The sequence below is a fragment of the Tauraco erythrolophus genome, chromosome 1, assembly GCF_009769465.1.
Source record: "Tauraco erythrolophus isolate bTauEry1 chromosome 1, bTauEry1.pri, whole genome shotgun sequence".
Classification (NCBI taxonomy): domain Eukaryota; kingdom Metazoa; phylum Chordata; class Aves; order Musophagiformes; family Musophagidae; genus Tauraco; species Tauraco erythrolophus.
This window is the reverse complement of record NC_141465.1, coordinates 74,976,463-74,999,509: the sequence shown is the minus strand read 5'-3', so window position 1 is coordinate 74,999,509 and position 23,047 is coordinate 74,976,463. Positions and strand designations below refer to the sequence as shown.

The 23,047-nt window shown below is 39.8% G+C and overlaps 1 protein-coding gene across 2 annotated transcripts in view; it reads right to left on the bottom strand.

The window, feature by feature from the left end:
• The window catches only part of NALCN (sodium leak channel, non-selective), a 253,954-nt gene that overhangs the window by 117,629 nt on the left and 113,278 nt on the right, over nucleotides 1–23,047 (bottom strand). For both annotated transcript variants that reach the window (XM_086611009.1, XM_086611015.1), the window contains 2 exons: nucleotides 9,127–9,258; nucleotides 2,032–2,199 (listed from right to left, as the gene is read on the bottom strand). In XM_086611009.1, coding sequence (XP_086467135.1) covers nucleotides 2,032–2,199; nucleotides 9,127–9,258 — 300 coding nt within the window. The remainder of the gene's footprint in view (nucleotides 1–2,031; nucleotides 2,200–9,126; nucleotides 9,259–23,047) is intronic.

Below are 23,047 nucleotides of genomic sequence, written 5' to 3'. Positions count from 1 at the left end.
ATTAATCAGTCTTTCTTTGTCTCTCCTTCCTGCTGTTCCCCAAAACGAAAATGCAGGAAGAGCCTCAATAAACACACTTTCTCTCTATATAAGAGTCATAGAATCATAGAATCATTTAGGCTGGAAGAGACCTTGAAGATCATCAAGTCCAACCATTAACCTAACACTGCCAAGTCCACCACTAAACCATGCCCCTAAGCACCAGGTCTACATGTCTTTTAAATACCTCCAGGGATGGTGATTCAATCACTTCCCTGGGCAGCCTGTTCCAATGTCTGACAATCCTTTTGGTGAAGAAATTTTTCCTAATATCCAATCTAAACCTCCCCTGGTGCAACTTGAGACCATTCCTTCTTGTCCTGTCACTTGTTACTTGGGAGAAGAGACCCACACCTGCCTCGCTACAATCTCCTTTCAGGTAGTTGTAGAGAGTGATAAGTTCTCCCCTGAGCCTCCTTTTCTCCAGGCTGAAAAAACTCAGCTCTCTCAGCTGCTCCTCATAAGACTTGTGCTCTATACCCTTCACCAGCTTTGTTGCCCTTCTTTGGACACACTCTTGCACCTTAATGTCTTTCTTGTAGTGAGGGGCCCAAAACTGAACACAATATTCAACGAGTGGCATCATCAATCAGTGCTGAGTACAGGGGGACAATCACTTCCCTAGTCCTGCTGGCCACACTACTTCTGATACAAGCCAGGAAGCTAATTGGCCTTCTTGGCCACCTGGGCACACTGCTGGCTCATATTCAGCTGGCTGTCAATCAATACCCTCAGGTCATTTTCTGCCGGGCAGCTTTCCAGTCACTCTTCCCAAAGTCTGTAGGATTACATGGGGTTGTTGTGACCCAAGTGCAGGACCTGGCACTTAGCCTTGTTGAATCTCATACAATTGGCCTCAGCCCATCGATGCAGCCTGTCCAAATACCTCTGTAGAGCCTTCCTACCCTCAAGCAGATCAATTCTCCTGCCCAACTTGGTGTTATCTGCAAACTTACTGAGGATGTACTCGATCTGCTCATCCAGATCATTGGTAAAGACATTAAACAGAACTGGTCCAAATACTGAGTCCTGGGGAACATCACTTGTGACTGGCTGTCAACTGGATTTAACTCCATTCACCACAACTCTTTGGGCTTGGCCATCCAGCCAGTTTTTCACTCAGTGAAGAGTATGCCCATTCAAGCCACAAGCAGTCAGTTTCTCCAGGATAATGATGTAGGAAATGGTGTCAAAGGCTTTACTAAAGTCTAGACAGACAACATGCACAGCCTTTCTTTCATCCACTAAGTGGGTCACCTTGTCATAGAAGGAGACCAGGTTAGTCAATGAGGACCTGCCTTTCGTAAAGCCGTGCTGACTGGGCCTGATCACCTGGTTGTCCTGTATGTGCCGCATGATGGCACTCAGGATGGTCTGCTCTATAACCTTCCCCAGCACTGAGGTCAGACTGACAGGCCTGTAGTTCCCTGAATCCTCTTTCTGGCCCTTCTTGTAGATGGGTGTCACATTTGCTATCTTCCAGTCAACTGGGACCTCCCTGGTTATCCAGGACTGCTGATAAATGATTGGAAGTGGCTTGGTGAGCACTTCCTCTCATAAGGAATGGCTGGAGAGCTATAAAAACAAACACTACAGTGATCCTGGAGAAATTACTTCAGAAGACTCACAATAAGTGGAGCAGAGACTCTTAGGCATGTGACTGCCACAGAGATGAAGATTTGGAGAAGCAACAGCAATTGTACTGAGACCTCAGGGACAGAAGCTGGGAAAGCAGTGGTGGACACTACAGGAAGGTAACACTGTAAACACCTATATGCAAGGTCAAGGCTACATGAAGGACAGTGAATAAACTAATCCAGAACCTACAGAGCAGTGTGGCTAAGATAAGTAATGGGAGTTACTGAAAACAGAAAAGACTTCTTGGCAAAGTTAGAAAGAATCCTGTTTCTGCAAATCCACCCAAATAAACACAGTTAAGAGCAGACATATTTGTTATTTTAAAGAGTAAAACGTAAAAGTAGTTGATCGTACCTGAAAATATGTAAACTGAGAGTGATAGAGATCTGGATAAATATGAAGAGTGGTTCCAATTACAAGCAGCAACTCAAACTTGTGAAGAGATGAGCTGATGTATCCTGTGAAACCCAAACACCAGATCTTCAGGAGAGCTTCTAAATCAAACAGAACTGTAAAAGCAACCTAGACAAATATATAAAACAAGAAAGATGCATTCAAAACACTGAGTTGTACAAGTTTCTATGTCATGATGTCTATCGAGGTTTTGTATGGCAAAAATAAAGATTTCCATACTAATTAACAAAACCACTCATACTCCACACAGCGTAAACAACTATAGATTTCCTTATATTGGTTCATATTCTTCCTTAAAATGTACACTTCATGAAATTTTCTGAAGTCTCAACACATACATGTAGATTCCGCAATTTGGAAAGCATGAATAATAAATAATAAATCCATCCAGTTGACCTTTCACTTTGTGTACACAGATAAAAAGGAAAAAAAAAGATGAGATTTTTTTTCAAAATGTGAAGCAACATGTATGAACTGTCCGAAGAATTTTAAGAAATCTAAGGAACAAACCAAAGTTTAAAGATCCCTTGTTTGAAAATTGCTACTTCACTTTTCTAAAACATCCATAGTAATATGACAACCAAAACAGGTACAAAAGGAGGTGATGGGACTTAAGCATTAGAGCAAATTAAAAAAAGAGGAAATTCAAGCTCAGTCTAGAATTGGTAAATTTTCACAATTTTAAAAAGATGGTGTTAAAGAAGCTAAGAAAAGAGAGTAAGGTTGGAAGTTACAGGGGAAGAAATCTACTTGTAGGCATCGGACGACTGTGGGATTCTTTCAGAATATTTATTTCAGAATTATTTATGTCAGAAGTCTTTCTTGAAATATTTACATGCTAAAATGCATGATGTTCGGCTTGAAAAAAGGGAGACAATTTTACATAGGTTTACATCTTCAAAATTTATTTTCTCTTTCTTCTCTCACTACTGAAAATCATTCTGGCTAGACACACTTCCTCCTCACTTGCCTTCTTAATTTACCACTGTATATCTTCTGAGATACTCTCTCCCTCCCTTTCCAGCAGCCAGGAAACCCAACAGGAAAAATTTTTTCCTTGACTCAGCAATTTTCCTTTCTGGCCCTTTACACACTTTATGCCTTAAAAAAGGACCCTGAAATAACATTAGGTGGCATCTATACACAGCTGTAACTTTCAAAGTGCTGTGCAAATGTTAACAAAACACAGCTCAAACCTCCTTTGAGCAAAAGCATTATTAATCTTTTAAGATGGCGGATTAATCGACTGTGGGCCATAAGGTTTACTGGATTTGGCAGGGGATAACAAAGTTAGAGACTAAGATTTTAATCCTGAATCTGACAGTGACAATCTCTGAGATCCTGCCTTAAGTAATTGCATTATTTAAAATTTTAACTCTCCAGTCCATCATAAATGTATTTACCAAGATGAAAGAGGCGTTTGTGAGATAGCTAAATAAAATTTTACATATTTATGTGTACAGGACTGTCACAAGCAGGAGTGGAGATGGAAATTAAATATTGTTTATCCCCCTAGTCCATACAGTTGTTTATGAGCAGTGCTACCAGCTATACTATATGGCTTCCTCAAGGCATGCAAAATAGTTACCAGGTTTCAAATGCCCTCTGAATGATTAAATCATGGCGAAATGCTTCACAGCACTCAAGAAAATTCTTTACATTAGGAAAGAAACACTACTAAGAAATATTTGTGTGATTTCAGGCACACAAGGATCCATGTACACAGTGTAGGGACACTTTCAGGCTCATATTCTTCAATGTATCTGGCCAGTTTTTCAGCCCGTGTTCTAATATGTCAAAGAGCTCAAGGAGAACCATGAGACAAGTTTGAAGAAACTACCTCTTTATATGAAAATCTCTATCTGAAACACAAGGAAAATGTTTTCTCAAAAATTTTAAAATGAAAGATCCTTTTAAAGGAAAAAACATCTAATTGAGTCCTGAAAGAATAACGGGGGCGAATTAGGAAAAATATAACAGTGGGTAGAAAGCAGCTGGAATTCAGCTTCAGAGCAGGTGGAATAACGATGCCATTTAAATACACACACATACATACTTCAGAGTACATAGGCTTCCTATTAGGACAAGACTAACAAATACGATGTTAAGTGTATTTTAATTTATTCTAAAAATGTGTGGGTGGGATCATTTGCATTTTCCATACTTGTCAAACGAATTCAAACCACTAGTACTTAAAAATGTATCAAATGGTTTGCATAACATCTGATTACATTTATACACCTGTCTTCCTGCTGACAGAGCTTGTATTTTTTTCCTTCCTTGTAATTAATTACAGGAGAAGATTCAGAATATCTGACTAGAACTTTTTGTTAGGTGTGAAATGTAATTAAATTTTACAGACTTTTTAAAAACTGAAATCACTCCTTTCATTGCTATAGAGACAGGGTAAAGACAAATTCACATAAGAAGACAGAGCAGACCCACAGAGAAAAAGCAGATGTAACACAGGAGCAGCAATCCTCCACCAGGTTGCAAATTTTGCTTTGCGTAGGCCAAAGAGCAGCTACCAGGAATGAGGTGTTTCTCTGAGGGCCATCTCCCATTCAGTGACCCGGAAGTTTTATGATATTAATGCCACCTTCAGCAACATTAACTTTTGCCAGTAGCCCCTTAACTTTTTTCTTGCAGAGGCAGAGCTCAGTATCAGCCAACATCCAACAGTGTCAGACCCAGCTAGTTCTCTTTGTTAACTGTAGCTTACATGAAAGATTGTGAAGCTGTTGGGAAAGATAAGAATTCTCCCACGCAGAATCAGTGGGATTAAGGGCACAGACCTCCAGCACCCCCCTTGCTACCAGATTTGACACAGCACTCAATCTTTCCTTCAGCCAAGACAGGGCGAAGGCTACACAAAGACAGCAGTGCAAGGGGACAGACTGCAAAAGGAACCTAGGAGGAAGTGTATAAGAGCACCCGGTTTGGAAGTCTGGTTTTCAGACCCTTTAAAGCAGTACTTGTAGAAATCTCACGTCTCCGATAAGATTTCTAGTCTGTAACCTCTTCTAATGCAAGACAATGTGGCAGTTGCATTTAAAACCAAACATCCATCACTATTCTGACTAGATATTGAGCAGGTAAAGTCAATATCCTCAATAACAATTACCAACATGAGTTTGAAGCTCTACTCTTTCCAGGTTCTCAGCTACTGCATTGTTATCCTGTTAAAAGTCTGGTTTTGCTTAGTACATCAGGGCTTAATACATCAGGGCTGATGTATACAAGTTGAAATGCTTGTCAGAATCTTTTACTTACTACTGAGTATACAAAACTATGCAACCAATGAGATCTGGCTTTAGAAGTAATTTCTATCTTTTTTCTTTGTGTCTAACCTTTGCCTCCTTTTCTCTTGAGTCTGTCTTCTCTTTCCACGAAGAAAACATTTTTTTTTTTCTTGGTACTGGGTATCTCAAGAACTTCACTTAGCTTTGCCTACTGAATCTAAGTGGATGCATTTCTACAGTTCTAGGCCGCTACAACGTGTGGTCCATAGAACGGACTGAGTGAGCTATTTCATTGGACATATCTGCTCCTAAAGCCAGCAGCTTCCAAGATGACTTCCGGAAAATGTATCAGAAAGCCAGATATGTTTGCTTTAACCTGTCTGGCCATTTCCTTTAGCAAAGATAGTCCCCACTGCTGTTGGCTGCTCAAGTCAGCTCCCTCTGAAGGGAAAGCTTTCTGCAGCTTAGTCTAACGGAAAATATAGAGCAACAGCAGTGCATCCTGCTCCAACCAGTCTTCCTCACCAAGGAAACAAACCAGGCACTCTGGAATAATCCACATTGTTTGAGTATTTAGCCTCTTAAAAACAATTTCTTCATATGCCTTGTGCTGTAAAGAACAAGTTTTACAATAACTGAGTAGGAAATGACGCCAGTTTATCAACTTCTCCCCTCTCCCAGGATTTTTTTACTTTTCTGCTCTTCTGATGATGTATTTTATACCTCCTTCTACAAGATACCAGGGGTCTCTTCTTGTTTGATTTTTATCGTATCTCTAGTAAAAGCATCACAGGCAAAAAAAAATAAAGAAAAAAACAACAAATAGACATCAAAAGAGTATGTCTTACAAAGAAACAAAATACTTTTCTCTATTCCAGACCAATTTACCTTATATACTTAGAAATATTAACATGTAGCATCTAAACAAATGAGTTTTCTGACAACTTTCTCAGTAATAAATCAATAATCTAAGTGATGTAGAAACAGAAAAATGTATCTTTAATGAAAACTGGACATTGCTTATAGGACAGAATTATAATACACTAGTCTATATGACATACTCATCTTGGATTATTAAACCCTGGCAAGAATTTCTGTTGGAAAAAACACCCCAAACCCTACACTTGAAATAGATGTTGAAGAGAGTGTTTCTATCACTGATTAATAAAAGCATAATTACAATATATATTCAGTGCCAAAACAGAAATAGCACATGCAGCATTTCTTATATTGAATATAAATAGAATTAATGTTATTTTGTTAAGAATCCAGGCTCCACTTGCTGTATCCTGGGCATAAAGCAAAAATGCCTACCGTGAAAAGTTCATGGTCTCAGGCTTTCATGCTGACTTAACTATTTGTTTCCGGCCTAGGACATTGTACTGGTTTTGGCTGGGATACAGTTAATTTTCTTCATGGTAGTTTGTATAGTGATGTTTTGAATTTGTGATGAAAACAATATTGATAAACCAGGGATCTTTTAGCTGTTGCTGAGCAGTGCTTGCACAGCATCAAGACCTTTTCTGCTCCTCACCTCACCCCACCAGTGACCAGGCTGGGGGTGCACAAGGATTTGCGAGGGGACACAGCCGGGACAGCTGACCCCAACTGACTAAAGGGAAATTTCATACCATATGACATCAGGCTCAGCATATAAAGCTGAGGGAAGAAGGAAGAGGGGGACATTTAGAGTGATGGCGTTTGTCTTCCCAAGTAACCGTTACGTGTGATGGATCCCTGCTTTCCTGGAGATGGCTGAACACCTGCCTGCCGATGGGAAGTAGTGAATGAATTCCTTGTTTCACTTTGCTTGTGCACTTGGCTTTTGCTTTACCTATTAGACTGCCTTTATCTCAACCCACAAATTGTCTCACTTTTACGTTTCCAATTCTCTCCCCATCCCACTGGGAGAGAGTGAGCGAGCGGCTGTGTGGGGCTGCCTGCCAGGTTTAAACCACAACAGAGATTAAAATTAGTTTCCCTCTTCTCACTTCTATCATCAAATCTGTGGGAGACGTCATAAGAGAATCCAGCATTCATTGGTTTTATTCCGATCTCTTATTCCTAGGGTTTTCCTCTTTCAAGTTCATGCTTTTTTTGAATATGCTTAAAACTTGAGATAAAATAAAGGTAACGCATTTCAATTACTCCTGTAATTGTTGGCTGGGCCAATGTTTACTCAATGTTCATACAAACTACAGCTATCTCCAGCAGCATGAAAGACAACAGAGCATGACACAGCGCGGATGTCTCCACAATCTGCACTTTTTTGAGGCTTTGAACTCCGGTGCTAACTTTAACTTTTCTTTGCTTTAATTTTTGTCAAGGAAATGGTGAAGTCTTAGCTTCATAAGATTTCAAGAGACTAGATATGAACTCTAAAACTAAGATAAATTAAAAAATGAGTGACAACTCAAACTCCCTAAAAAAAGGGAGATTCATAAAGCATCATAATGTTATGGACTAAAGGGTTTAGAGTTGGGCACTTGAATCTGACTCTCAAAAGTATTTAGACATTTATAACCACAAGAGTACAAATCATTGAACTTTTTGACTTGTGATTCCTCTGCCATTGGTAAATTGGTTGCCAACAAGGCAACACCAATGGCAGAGGAATCACAAGGAATATACCGCTATCACATCCTTTCATGCTGACTTAATTATTTGTTTCCGGCCTAGGACATTGTACTGGTTTTGGCTGAGATACAGTTAATTTTCTTTGTGGTAGTTTGTATAGTGATGTTTTGAATTTGTGATGAAAACGATGTTGATAAACCAGGGATGTTTTAGCTGTTCCCTAAAGAATGTTCCCTCTGGCTCCCAAGAAGGACCGAGTAATTATTGAAGCCAGGGAAACTACAGTAACCATAAAGCTGGACATGTGTCCAGTCCAAGCAACCATGATCAACACTTTCAGAGAACTGATCTCAAGTGAATTTCAGCACTGGTGGCTTTATACTAAAAGGAAGTGACAATTCACAGTGCTCATGGAAGTAAGTATTTTCAATAAAGAATGCTACAATACTGATTTCACTCCTGATTCAGGAAAAGCAAGTATTGATTTGAAGCTATGCCTTTACCTTAGTACCAAAGATTTCAATTCTTTATTATTTTTTTAAACTGAATTAAATATTACAAAATATATATATAGGCAAGGTTCTATGATCTCTAGTGCATGTTCTACAGTAAAATCCTTGACCAGCTAATGACTCAAGCAGGCTCCCTGCCAGAACGTCACATGTAAAGAAGTTTTTTACCTCCACTTCACTGGTTCAGGAGCACAGCCTCCTCCTTCACCAAATTCATGACTGGATAAATGCTTTTTTTGTAGTGTGCTCTTGAGGTGGCTGAAACCAGGCTGTTTGCAACTCTATTTTGGTTATGCTTAAGGACCTTCTTGAAGCTAAGTATATGTTGAATAAAGATGATTTAGGAAGAAGTACTGTATTCTTTAAGTACAGTGTTTTATCATTTTTTAAAAGTTAAGTTCTTCTGGATGTTACACTCCTGCTAGAGAAAGATAGCAATTCAGCAGCCATGCATTGCCTGAAGATGTTATACTTAAGTCTCAGCTCATTACCACTGACATTTTGTTTGAGGAAATTACCTTTCAAAAGGTTGTAAGATAGGGCTGTCAGCCATTGTCAGAGAGAGGAACTTGAACAAGTTAGCAAAGAATTCTCGGAATGCTTAAGGGAATAAAAAAATTGCATTCTAAAATGTGCTTGACATTCACATTTTCTACTTTAGCTTATCTTGAAAAATATCCAGATAGTCATTTCAGCGTACTCACCTCAGCTAGGTAAAATTCATCATATTGTCTCTTGAAATTTTCTCCTTTGTAGTAGTTACTAGCAGCAACAATCACATCTACAGCCACCATGCTTAGTATGAACATATGAAACACAGATGACCTCATCATTTTCTGCAAAAGAAAAAGAAAATTTTATCATCAAAATGAGTCAAACCAAATGCATTATAAAGTTTTATTACACTGTCAAAACACAATCAGCTATAATAATATGTTTTTACAAAACTTCTTTACATGATTCTAATTTATTACTCTTTAAGGTATATTCTAATACATTGCTTCAACTGGTTTATATGTGCAAGTTGTTGTTTTTTTTTTCAGTTTTTTATTTGCCAATTGACTTCTTACTGAAAGTTTATCATTTAGTATGATATCCATTGCTTTAGTACTTTTTTAAAGTGTAAACCGTATTTCTGTCTACTCAGTTGTCCTTGGTTAATCCTTCTTCATTATGATTTATTCATGCAGATCTTAATGACTTACTGTTCAGGAACAAGTAACATCAATTCTATCTGATGCATTGCTTTTGCTCAAGAAAGACAAGTCATACAGGATTCGTCTGATGTCAAACTATTGCCTAAAAGTATAAAACATATCTACATAAAGTAGATATGCACAGCTGAGCCAATGAACTGTGAAGTACTTCACAGATAATTTACATATCTGTGCACTTAATGCTTTGTGTCACTGCTGCTGCAATCCCACAGGAGAAAAGAGAAATAGAGTTATACAGCACGGGCCAGGAGTTTACCATGAGTTGACGAAACAGCAGTGATAAGAGATACACCACAAGTTCAAAGAACTAACTTCTAGGCCCCCACTACAAAGAGCGTGGCCTTACGATTTACCCTTAAAACTTAACCACTGCCCTCACTGGGCCAGCCACAGCTGTTCCAGTAGAAGCTAGAGTCAAACAGGCAGAATGTAGTGTTATTTTACATTAAACCAATCAACATTTTTTACAATCTGTCAAAAATAATTCCATTTATGTCTTTAATGCTTATTTGCAAACACAGCATAAGCTATGCACCATTATGGTTCCTTATGTTTGTGTGTAAATTTAAGCTGTGTTCACATTGGAAAAGGCCATTTTTATTTGCTCCTGAGTTTATATGCAAAAGTGCCTGACAAAATTTCTGGAAAAATAAAACTTAAAATATAGAAGAACTCTGCCTCTTCTCCACTTCTTCCTAAAGACTTTGTGTGCCTGTACCGGTTTATATTCACAGAATCACACATTTATTTAGGTTGGAAGGGATCTCTTGAGATTATCTAGTCTGCCCCTGCCTGCTCAAGCAGAGTCAGCTAGAGCAGGTATTCCAGGAGTACGTCCAGTCAGAGTTTGAATATCTTGACAGATAAAGACTCCACAACCTGCCTGTGCAACCTGTCCCACTGTTTGACCACCTTCACAGCAAAAGAATGTTTTCTTGTCTTCAGATATTAAAAATCTCCAGTGAGAGACAAAAGAAAAATCAGATCACAGAATCTTTAAGATTAGCACGGGCCTCTTGAGATCATTCAGTCCAACCCCTCTACTCAAAGCAGCGTCACCTACTGAAGGTTGCTCAGGACCACATCCAGTCAGGTTTCAAGTATCTCCAAGGATGGAAACTCTACAACCTGCCTGAGCAACCTCATCCTGTGTTCTTACACTGAAATTTTTTTTTCTCATGTTTAAATGGAATTTCTTGATGTTTCAGTTTGTGCCTGTTGCCTCTTATCCTACTACTATTGACACTATTGAGAAGAGCCTGGCTCCATGTTCTTTACTTCCTCACATCAGATATTTTTCCATACTGATAAGATCTCCTTCTGAACTTTATTTTCTCCAGGCTAAACACTTGCATCTCTCTCAGTCTTTCCTCATATGAAAGATGCTCCAGTCCCTTTATCATCTTTGTGGCCCTCTGCTAGACTCAGTCCAGTATGTCCATATCTTTCTTGTATTGAGGAGCCCAAAACTGGACACGACATTCTTGATGGCCTCACCAGACCTAAGTAGAGGGAGATCACCTCCACCAGCCTGCTGGCAATGCTATTCCTAATTCTGTCCAGAGAGTTGTTGGCTGCCTTTGCCTCAAGAACACAGGGCTGGCTCACATTCAACTTGTTATCTACCAGGACGCCCAAGGCCTTTTCTGCTTAACTGCAGATGGTTGGTGCCAAGCCTGTACAGGTGCATGCAGTTATTCCTTCTTGGGTGTCGGACTTTGCTCTTCTCTTTGTTGAACAGCATGAGGTTCCTGTGTGGTCAGTTCTCTGGCTTATCAAGGTCTCTCTCAGTGGTAGCACAACCATCTGGTGTATCAGCCATTCCTCTCATTTTTCTATCATTTGCAAACTTCTTGAAGGGGCACTCTGGGTCATCATCCAGATCATTAAAGAGAGTGTTGATGAATCAAGAGCGGCTTTGCAATAATATTGGCCAGCTTCCTTAGCAATCATGGGTTCATCCCATCAGATTCCACAGACATCTGTACATCCAGTTTGTTTAAATGCTTCTTAACGTGATCCTCTTACACCAAGAGTAAGTCATCATGACTCTAGATCTTCTCACAAGTCTCAGGTGCTTAGGATTCTTGAAGGTCAGTCTTACTTATCGAGATGGAGGTGAAAAAGGCTTTGAGTACCTCAACCCTCTCCATGTCACCAGGTCCCCATATCCATTCAGAAGCAGGCCCACATTTTTCCTAGTCCTCCTTTTGCTGTGCTTATAGCCGTAGAAGCCATTCTTGTTGCCATTCATATCCCTTGGCAGATCCAACTCCACGTGGGCTTTGGCTTTCCTAACCCTATCCCTCCACTCTCAGACAAAATCTTTGTATTCCTCCTGGGCCACCTGGAGAAATTCCACCTTTTGTATGCTTTCTTTTTATTTTTGAGTTTTGTTCAGAGCTACTTTTTTATCCATGTGGGCCTCCTGCCACATTTGCTTGAGTTTGGAGAAGAAGATCTTTGAAAATCAATCAGTTCTTTCGGACGCTCTCTAGGACTGTATCTCACGTGATTCTTCCACGCAGATACCTTGTGATGGGTTGATGTAAAGGGGTTCTGGTGGCAGGAGAGGGGCTTTGCTCCCTGTGACCTCCCTGGTTTTGGAACTGGGTTAGACCCCGTTCTGACCACCAGATCAGACTCCCATCCCCCTCGGGGTTGAGCCAATCGGCACCTCTGTGAATTGCCCTATTTAAGCTGGGACAAAGGAACCGGAAAAGGTGCTTTGCCCAGGAGTGAGGAGAGAAGGGAGGAGGGCACTGCCCCCGCTCCCTGGCTCCCGGCCGGGCGGCTGCCCATGCAGGGCTGGTGCCACCCGCTGAGCATGGCTGCAGCGGAGCCAGCTGGGGAGCTCGGGCAGCGCCCCGCTCCCGGGGTGCCCGCTGGGCCGAGTTCACCCAGAGAGGACTAAGATCTGAAAGAAACGGCCACACAGACACTGGGTCAGTGAAGATGGAACGGGAGGAGGTGTGCCGGAGCTGAGTTTCCCCTGCAACTGGCGGCAAGATGGCAGGCGGCCCCCCTGCAGCCAGGACGGACTCAGTGGAGCAGAGACCCACTCGCAGCTCGTGGAGAAGCCCACGTTGGAGACGAGATGCTGAGCCTGAGGAGAGGCATATCTAAAGTCCGTGTGACGACCCACGCTGGAGCGAGCGGCAACAACTCCCTAAGAATCCATGACTGTGGCAAAAGCCCACACTGGAGTAATGTGATGGGGAAGGATTGCATCCTGCAGGTAGGACTCACTCTGGAGAAGTCTGTGGATTTTCCTTGTGAGTAGGAGATCCACTGGAGCAAGGGAAAAGGGTGTAAGGACTCCTCCTCCTTTAAGAAAAGGAGCAGCAATAACAACATGGGATGAACTGACCTGCACTCCCCCATTCCCTGTCCCCCTGCGCTGCTGGGGAAGGAGGTAGAGCTAGGAAGAAACGGAAAGGAGGGGGGAGGCGTTGTTTTTAAGATCTGGCTTTGTTTCTTTTTATCCTCTCAAGTAACTGGTTTTGTTTCTCTTTATTCTTTTAAGTACCTGTTAATAAAATGAATTGCTTTATTCCCAATCCGAGTCTGTTTTGCCCGGGACCATAGTTGGTGGGTGCTCCCTCTCTGTTCTTGTCTCGACCCTCAGTCCTTTTATTATATTTTTCTCCTCTCCACTTTACTGGGGAAGGAGTGAGAGAGTGACTGTGTGGAGTTTAGCTGCTGGGATTGGCCTAAACCACGACACACCTGAACGTGAAAAAGTCTGCTGTCCTGAACACAAGGATTGTGGTTGTGTTTTTTCGTTTTGTTCCCTCCTTGCACGATCCTGAACTCCACAATCTTATGGTCATTTGCAACCAAGACTGCTCCAGAACCTCACAACCTCATCAGTTCCTCCTTGCTTGTAAGCATGAGGTCCAGCCAGAACATCTGCCCTCATCAGCTCAAGTGTTAGGAAGTTAACATCACTGCAATCTCGAAATCTGGATTGTTTCCTGCTGTGTTGCCTTTCTAGCAGGTAACAGAGCAGTTAAATTGCCACAAGAGAATCAGACCCTGTGAATGTGAAGATGTTATAGAAGAATGCAAAAATTAAGTAACACGTTTTTACATTTGTAAAGATATATTAACGTGTTAGATGATTCATATACACAGTTGTAAAATACTGACTCAGTCTTTAGTGAGCTGAGGTTGTTACATTGACAAAGAATTGTCCACACTTATATTTTATGTTTAACCCTGCCTGGAGCTCAGGGTCTTGACCAAGCTACTCTTCATACTACTGGGGTTTTTGAGACCAAATTAGAACATAATACAGTCTGTATGGGAGGCTGCAAGGACTAGCACTTGTTCAGGCTTTTAGCAAAGACTTGTACCTGCCTACAGAAGAATTCATCCCCTATTGAATTCCACTGGTATTCTAAGGTAGTTTGCTTAAATTGAAGCTGACTGGAGACTAAGCACATATTTACAAGCATTCAGCTAATAGGACTGCCTCTTGTCTCTTAAAATCTGGACTTCTTGTGTGAATCATCACACTGCATGCATTGCAGACAGAAGGCACCTTAACTCTCCTCATGCAAGCTGTCTTCCCTTCGACCCTAGTGGCATAAAATGGTTGTATATTCCAGTCAAGCCAAGAGAGGCTTAGGATATAAAGCCTGACAGTCAGAAATTTACAGAATTTACAAGCCTGTGTTAATAACAACGCCTAAAGCACAGTGAAGTCACCAAAATGGAGTAGCTAAATGAGGTCTTGCTTTTATTTTTAATCCACCAGGCAAGCTATAAGAATACAATAATTAAAGATAGGGCTACTGCAATCAATCATGCATTTCTGTCAGTGGTGTGATTCAAAACAGGTAGCATTGTATCTGTTACATTTCTATTTCACACAAGTTCTAAACAGATAGTCTCTTTGCATATTTTACATTGTATTTGTAATAGCGTCAACATTCCCTTCATAGCAATGAAGTATTCTGCCTCATTGTGAAAGGACTTGCTAAAAGAAACTAGTAAGTGAGGCTGTAAAATGCACTTTTGTCTCCCTTCGGGAAAAAACGGCAGCAGGGAAGCAAAATGGTAATACAAGAAGAATAACTGCATACACTGCCTTGGTATGTGTATATGTATATGCATACTTTCTCATACAGTCCATACCTTCGGACACTCATAGAAAGATTTTCCAATGGAATATTTAATACTGGAAAATAAATTACAGTAACATAAATAATATCCTAATCGTAATATGATTCAGTTACATTCAGTAAAGCTTCTTGTCCATTACCAAAGGTCGCCTTCCTACCTCAACTGAACTGAAAGGAGTCAATTTAGCTAATAGAGAGCATTATGTTGGCATAACACAATTCAACACCAAGACAATAAGGAAGGAGGTTCAGACAGAATACAAGCTAGGCACAGCCTATGTAAAGGCAGAACAGCTGGCTGAGGCAGTGAATTAGGAGCTGGCTGTGGCAGGCAATGTGAAAAGCAGCTAGCTGCTGGCAGAAAGACAGAAAGTCCACAGGACCAGCAAGGTGGAGGTATCTATCTGAGCAAAAACACATCCACAGCGAAAACACTATGCTGAGGAGACCCAAAAGAGAAATTAATTTCTTTTAAATCCCAGGACTGGCCTGCTCATGGGGGCCAGATTGGTATCTGTGTTTCCTAATTTTTTCTACAGCGTGTCAGAATCTAGCTGCTCACTTGTCATGAATGCTACGTATGATAAGCAGCTTTCCTGTTTGCCTCTCAGAGACAGACTGCAATATCCTCAGGAGATCAATCACAGTGCTCTAGCCCACACACCTACTGTGTCCAACTTTCCTTCTACTTTAATCTGTCTTAGTTCGTTCTTTCTGCATCACAGAATTTTGATTTGGATTTGTACCCTTGAAACGCTTCAACCGCTCTTCTGCTGTAATGTTTGACCATGAGAGTTCATTGTCTCTTTACACGTTACTGTGTTTGAACGAGGTCTAAGAGAAAGCTGAATTTAGCCCACAGCACTTGCCCAAGCCTTAAAAATCGTTTTGGATCACCGGATCAGCAGCGTGTCATTTGCATTACAGCCCTTCTCAGAGCACACAGCAATGGAAAATTCTCTGCAAACTTGAAAGAAGAGACATAATGCCATTTTTTGTTCTTGTTTAATTTACTGACCTTTTTCAGCCCTTGGATGTGTGTTTCTTAAAGTGTGTAGGAATAAGATGAAAGAAACGTTCTGATGTTGCTGTCAGCCAGTTGCATGATGGGAAAATTGTGTCTAATATTAAATTGGACTTAAGATTAGCTATGTTGAAGCAGTCTCAAGTGAAATGCCCTGCTGCTGCCATCAATCAGCTACAACAGTGAAGAATTTCTTACGTGTACTATTAATCACTTGTAATGCTGGCATCTGGCTTCATGTGGGACGATGATTCTCATTGTCCAGGACACTGTGAAGAGCATGGATGGCACAGTGCATTAGAGATGCAATGGCCATAAAACAAATACATTACAAACCGTTAATGATCCAAGTTCTTTCAGTGTTTGGAAATGCACAAAGGAGTTGAGGATTTGCTTTGTGCCTAGATGGGAATTTCATAAAAGCAGAAAAGACTACTAAAATACTACTCATTTACTTAACATTAGGATGTGCTTGTTACAGCTGAGAAACTCTAAATGAAGAACCATATGTAATATCCTGGATTCACCCAATATTCAAGTAAGCAATGACACTGGAATTGCTGACAGGAGAAGCCTACCTGGGTCACCTGGTCTATTGGACCATTACCATGCATGGCCTAAAGCTGTCTTCTGTCACTCCAGGAGTACCAGAATGGGGTGCATTGCTCTAATACTCCTTCCACCTTCCTGCATGGCAAAGGGAGGACGAGTGACACAAACTGGCCTTTGCGAGCCCACTGCCATGGAGAAAATCCACAGCAGCTGCCATCTTACACAGCCAGAGCCACTCAGACCCTGGCTCAGGAAAATAGTCGCTAAGCAAACCAGAATAACTGAAGACGGAATTACATTTTCCCAATGCCAAACCCTTTTTTAGGGGCTTAATATGTACATCATGTCATTCATTGTACTACCATCCTTTACATGGGATTTTTGTTTCAAGTCTTTAATAGATCTTGCTTACTAAGCAAGCAGGTAAGTGTTGCAAACTTCTAGGGTCTGACTGACTTAATAATAAAAGAACACATGGGCCGTGTTACCCTGATATTATTAGCTGAAAACCAGCCAGGCTGGTAATATTCAATATTACCATGTGAAACCTTGAAAGAGGTGTCTTCAAAGGGCTCAATGGTTTTAGTTCAAACCTACAAAAATTCCGACTGTATTTGACAAAACTTAACACTCTTGGTGATGGTCTAAGAAAAAAAAAAAGAGGACAAATTGGCTTGAAGAATAAAAAATTACCAACAAGGCCCTCAAGCTTATTAGTACTGAGCAAGACATAGTGAGGATTTGATATGAAGAAAAGCTCTGCTTATTTTGGCCATTTAGTATGTGAAAAGCTTAAAGCGCATAATTGTCAAAGTGGCAGGGTAGCTCTCAAAACTACCAAACCAATTAATGAAAAGTGTAAACATCATTTAACTAAAAGACTGATAATCACTATATGGGTAAGCAGTGATTTTCCCAATTTTGATACTTTCGAATTGTATATTCATCGACACACGACTGTAGGAAAAATACAGTTATACCTGTATCTCTTTCTAAAGCATATCTCTTTTAGATATGCTATAACACTTCGTAATCTCCTCCTCCATGTATTAAAAGGATGGTTCTGGCAAGCTGCTTATGCCCTTTTCATCTTCAAGGAAGATCATCCTCTCTGGTAGCAAGAACAGATTTTGATTTGTTAAAGTTGCTGTTTAGATGTCCACAGAAGAGTTGGGTGATATTTTAGAACAGTTACCACAACTGAAAAAGTTACATTTGTGCTACACCAGTCTTTTTTACTTATGGGCCTGTTGCAGCACAGATCATACCACTGCAGTGGCATGAAGGCAAATGTAACTCCCAGCTTATTTCTGTGCACAGCACTGCCATGTCTTGCGGTGGGAGTATGTTTTGTAACTGCACTGCAAGTCTTATGGTACCCGATGGTTTCTTAAAGCCCCATTAGCTGGGGTCACATGAGTGCCACAGAACACAGAACTCTTGCTCACAAGCATGACTCAAGTTTTTTACAGCAGCACAGAAAGCTGTAAGTCAAATAAAAAATGAAAACATGTTGTGAGTATATTCTCTTTCTTTTGTTTTGACAATTTCTTCGGAGCTTGGACCACAACTTCTAAATACATATAGAAGGATCATAGGTTTTATACAACAGGGCCAGTTTAACTTGTACGCATAGAATTCATACCACTAAGAAAGTAACACAGGAAACAGTCACTCAAGGTGCTAGCTGATATAGATTTGATATTGAAAGCAGGAGACATCACATGCCTCAGAAATTCTTACAAGGTACTGGTCCTGGAACAAGACCAGAAATAGCAAAGAAAACTATTAGCATTCTATGCAGAAGAGCCACTGTGCAAAGATTCCATCTTGGCCTAAAGAAAAGGGCAAGTTTTTTGATCCCATACAGGTTTAGTATACTTGTGGTGTTTATTTTGTCTTTTTTTTTTTTTTTTTTTTTGACAAAGTGCTTGAAGATACCTTGACTATGAATGGAGCTTTAGAAAATCACATTCTATACACTGCTAATCACATATAATTCACAGCATGAATAGGATAAATTTGATTTTCATCTTGTTGGTTAATGGCCATCTCAGCAAGTACAAAATTGTGAAATTGCAGGAAATTTCCCCTTTTGTTTGCAGAACATTGTAGAGCATTTTACAAGCTGTGTAACTAATTTTCTATAAACCATTTTGCTTTCAAGTTACTTTATGACTGCCTGACAAAGATACGCTTGTAAGGAGAATTCTCATGCTCTGCAATTGGAACATTTCTGAAAATTATTAAGCATTAACCACAAATTTTAAGAGAACAGGCTTTTTAATATCTTACACTGATGCAGTCATATATCAGTGTGGGATATTAAAAAAACATTTTAAATCTGAGATATCATCTACTGTATTTGAGAGGAACTTCCAGATGCTAGACGAATTCAAGTAATGCAACTTCTTTGAGGAAACAGGTGAAGGGAGAGTTTATAACTAAAGATCACAGAATCATAGAATCATCATAGAATGGTTTGGGTTGGAAGGGACCTCAAAGATCATCTAGTTCCAAACCCCCTGCCATGGGGAGGGATACTGAATGGGGTGGGTTTTAGACACTGCAAAGAAAATAAATCAGTAGTCTCAGCTCAGACATTATTAACTGTGGTGAGGCAGGGAGGCAGTCTTGCCTTTGCAATACAGGCTGCTTGTCCCAGTGCAATGAGAGTCGGGTGATTCTTCACCAGTTTAGGCTACAGACACTTGCTTTAACATTCTTTATGATGGGAGAGGAACTTCTCAAGGTAGCAATATAGTAGAGATGAATGTAAAGACTCTTTAAGATGCATAGTCCAATGAAAAATCTCCTTGGAAACTCTAGTTACTTTAAGATCACTATAGCATAGAGATTACCAGTCGCAGGAGATAATGCAGAAGGTATGGTGACATTCAAGGCAGCACAACGCTCCTCAAAAAACAAATAACATCCTAACTCTTGCAAGTTTTAGAATATGCCATTGGGAACCTTTCTATAAATGTTATCTGGTTGCAGCAGAGGTGACAATGGCCTGGCAGAAAGAGCAGCGACAGTAAACTGTCCTGGCTGGAAAAATATTCTACACATTTCACTTCATTATGCTCCTATTTCCACCTTCTATCTCATCTGATTAGTATGTAACACTCAAGGTAGGCACTGTGTGTAGAACTATGTGTTTTTACAGGGCCTCCTACAACGCAGCCTCAAAATAAACTGGAAACGGGACTATTACTGAATAATGGCAACATTTCAGGACGTGCAAACATTTGCTCTGATATGTAAGTAGGGTCCTGCTTTTTGTGCTATCAAAATACATTTTTTAAAGCAAATGTCATTTTCAGATTATTTATAGCTAAAATAGTACAGAAATCAGAAACTGCCAAGGGCTATCTTCCGTAACTCTAATTGTCTCTATAACAGTTGAAAATACAAGCAATTCATGAACCTGTCATACTGTCCCAGACTCTCCTGCCTTTCTGCATAGGAAATTTTGATTTAAAAATAAAAAGCTACTTAAAAAGGGCAAACTGAATTCTGGTTGAAGGAATGAAGTAAAGTTAATAACACAGGAAGAATGAGAAAATACACACTTAGGAAGCAAATGAATGGAAAAAATAGTAGAAAGCCTACTGAAGAGAAAGGAAAAACTGTTAGATACGACTTTTCCGAGTAATCAAACTTTAAAGGCAAAAGTTTATGTCAGAAATTAGATACATTTTTCCTTACATCTTGGATTTGATAGCCCAAGTACTATTTCTGCTACAGTGCTAAAGAGTAAGTGTTGCACGTGCGTCCTTCAGACTAGCTGCCTCCTGTTAATTCATACCCTGCAATAACAGATGAAGCCGTAGCACGGGTACGCTCCTGTACGCCTCTTACTAACGGTAGTCACTCTTCTCCTCCCGCAAACTTCTAAGAGCACAGTCAAAAAGAGAAATGGTGACTCTTCTGCCCTAAAAATCCATGAAATAATGGCTTCTTTGAAACTAAATGAACCTCCTCCTCACCACTTTATAAATCAGCTAACAGAGATATGTCATTTTCTTTGCAAAAAGACAGACAGGAAGTAAGCAGCCTTTCAGTGACTGCAATCTGACTTAGAGAAATGGAGAGCAGCAGCTGCAACATAAAAGGAACCTAAAAATACTACTTAAATTGTTCATGATAACAATAATGCATAGAGATTGTTACCTTCCCCTCAGATTTTAGAACTGTTAGTAAGTATATCATCACCTCAGCTGTAATTTTCTTAAAGCTACATGCCATGAAATGCAAAATACAATCCAAATAACATGAATACAGATTTAACTCTTCTTCCTAAACATTGCAACATGGCTCAATTCAGAAAACACAACGAGACAAAAAATAATTATTGTATACAAACTGAAATGAAATAGGCCAAATTAATTTTTGGTTTATATCTAGTGACTTCATCTAAGCTGTAGGGTTGAAGTGGACCCTGTACTTTACTAAGGTGTAATTAACCACCTACCTGTCCTGTGTGGATTAGTATACTCACTTGCACCATAGTGCATTCAAAAAGAAAGTCTACAAGTTCTCCTTTCACAAAACAAAATACTCTAAATTTGCAATTATCACTGATCTCTTAGCAGCCACCTAGGTATCTGAACTAGTTTCAAATTACAGTGATAAATGCATCTACATACAGGTACAGGAAGAGGTATAGAACCAATTTAACACTTCCATCACAAATATATTAAAAATCCACAGAATCACAGAATGGTTTGGATTGGAAAGGACCTTTCAAGATCATCTAGTCCAACAGTCCTGCCATAGGCAAGGACATTTTCACTTGATCAAGTTTCTCAAAGCCACATCCAACCTGACTTTGAACGCTTCCAAAATATACATGTATATATACATATACACAAACATATATGAATATATATGTACACATTTAAAGAGCAGGCCAAGTTTATAGCTGATTTGTGATGCTGTGTTCTGTCAGTCACGTCATAATGGATGCATTTGACATTATTAATCTACATTTGCTAAGTTTCACTCTGAAAACTCATGTTGCTTCAGCATCTGCATTATAACTTTGTCTGTATTTACGTATTTTTTCTGAACCCTCCACATATAATCTTCTATTTTATTTATGTCAAAAATGTTGATATTTCTATTGAAATACGTTAACCATAAAAGGAAAAAACCACCATAATAATGTTGTGCTTACTGTGCAGTGGGACAGCTCCATCTCTAATAGTAAGTCTATTTCCTATTATTTAAAAGCTGTACCATATATGAGCTATGGTACGTAATATATTGCACACTCCTTCAGAAACACATTAAAATATAATTTTGAAAAGTAAGTGATTATTACATGTGCTTTAACTTTCCCTCAAATATGCAGAGAAGGTGAGTGAGGAGAGAAGAAATTTGGAACCTACTTGCACTGTAATTTTTTTTCATGCCTTCAAAATAAACTTTTACATTATACAACCCTAGGAGCCCCACTTCCAACAATTTTCCATTAACAGTGGTTCCTTGAATTATACGCCTTTGAAGACCTCACTTGGAATGCCTCTCTGAAATTGCTTCAATAGGCTACTTACTCTTTCACTTACATTTCAATTCAAGATTCATGTCTTTGAAATGTCATTTATTAACCAGACGTGAGTCAGCCATTCTCACCATCTCTGTTTTATTAATTTTCTTTAGCCTTTTATTTCTCAGTTCATTGGAAATGTGTTCTTATTTTTATGTTGTTGCAGTATTGTTCATGATTTACTAGCTGCTTTATAAATATGAAGGAAGACATCGCTTTTATTGCAATAAGTAGCTCATGAGCTGAAAAGGCAATAGACCATAACACAAGCATTGCACCACATTCTTCAGTTGGTACTTACTCGGGATCATCACGAAATTCTTCAGAATTCATGCTATTATTTTTGGGATATGGCATTACCATGTACCAAGACAGGCACAGCTGAGCTAGAGAGGGGTTAAATACACTGCCTGCCCTTCCCTTTTGTCCTCTCACCACCTTCTCAAGTATAAAGCCTGGATTCAGTCTCAGCATGACCGCATTGCTGTGTCAACTCCAATGAGCAAGCTGCTCATATCAAAGTTGGTATCTACTAATTCTGCACAGACTGTAGAAGAAATGGCTCTTGGAGGGGAATTCAAGCTCAGTGCCGTACCCATGTGCTTTAGCCCACCTCTCCTCACAACAGCGTTCACGTACCGTCAGCGACTTACGTGGGTGTTGCTGATAAAGTGACAGAGGGCAGAAGAGAGCTGACATTGCTCAGAATAAATTGAAGAACTGGAAACATAAATTCTGCTGTTAAGAAGACTTTAGGGCACATCTTCCAGTTCCTTTAAGCTTATAAGAAAACAACACACAGAGCAATTCAGGATAAGCAGAAATTGAGTCTCTATTTGCCAGCAACTTCTGGTACATGCATGAAGGACCATTTTGAATCCCAAACTGCTTCTTGCTTCTTACATACACTGAGAAAGCACTAACAAGACCATATGTTTTAACAGAAAAGAAGAGAAACAAATAAAAAAAAATAAAAAGAAGGGGAGCAGTTTTCTTCATTTTGAAGAAGTGATGGCGAAAAAACCAAAAATGAAATCCAAACGCTTCAAGGGTTGTGTTACACGGAAACAGCAGAAAACATGTCCCTCTAAATAATTTCTTTTCTAACATCAAAATATATGGGTAGAAGCATTCAGTTTTCTCTTCAGA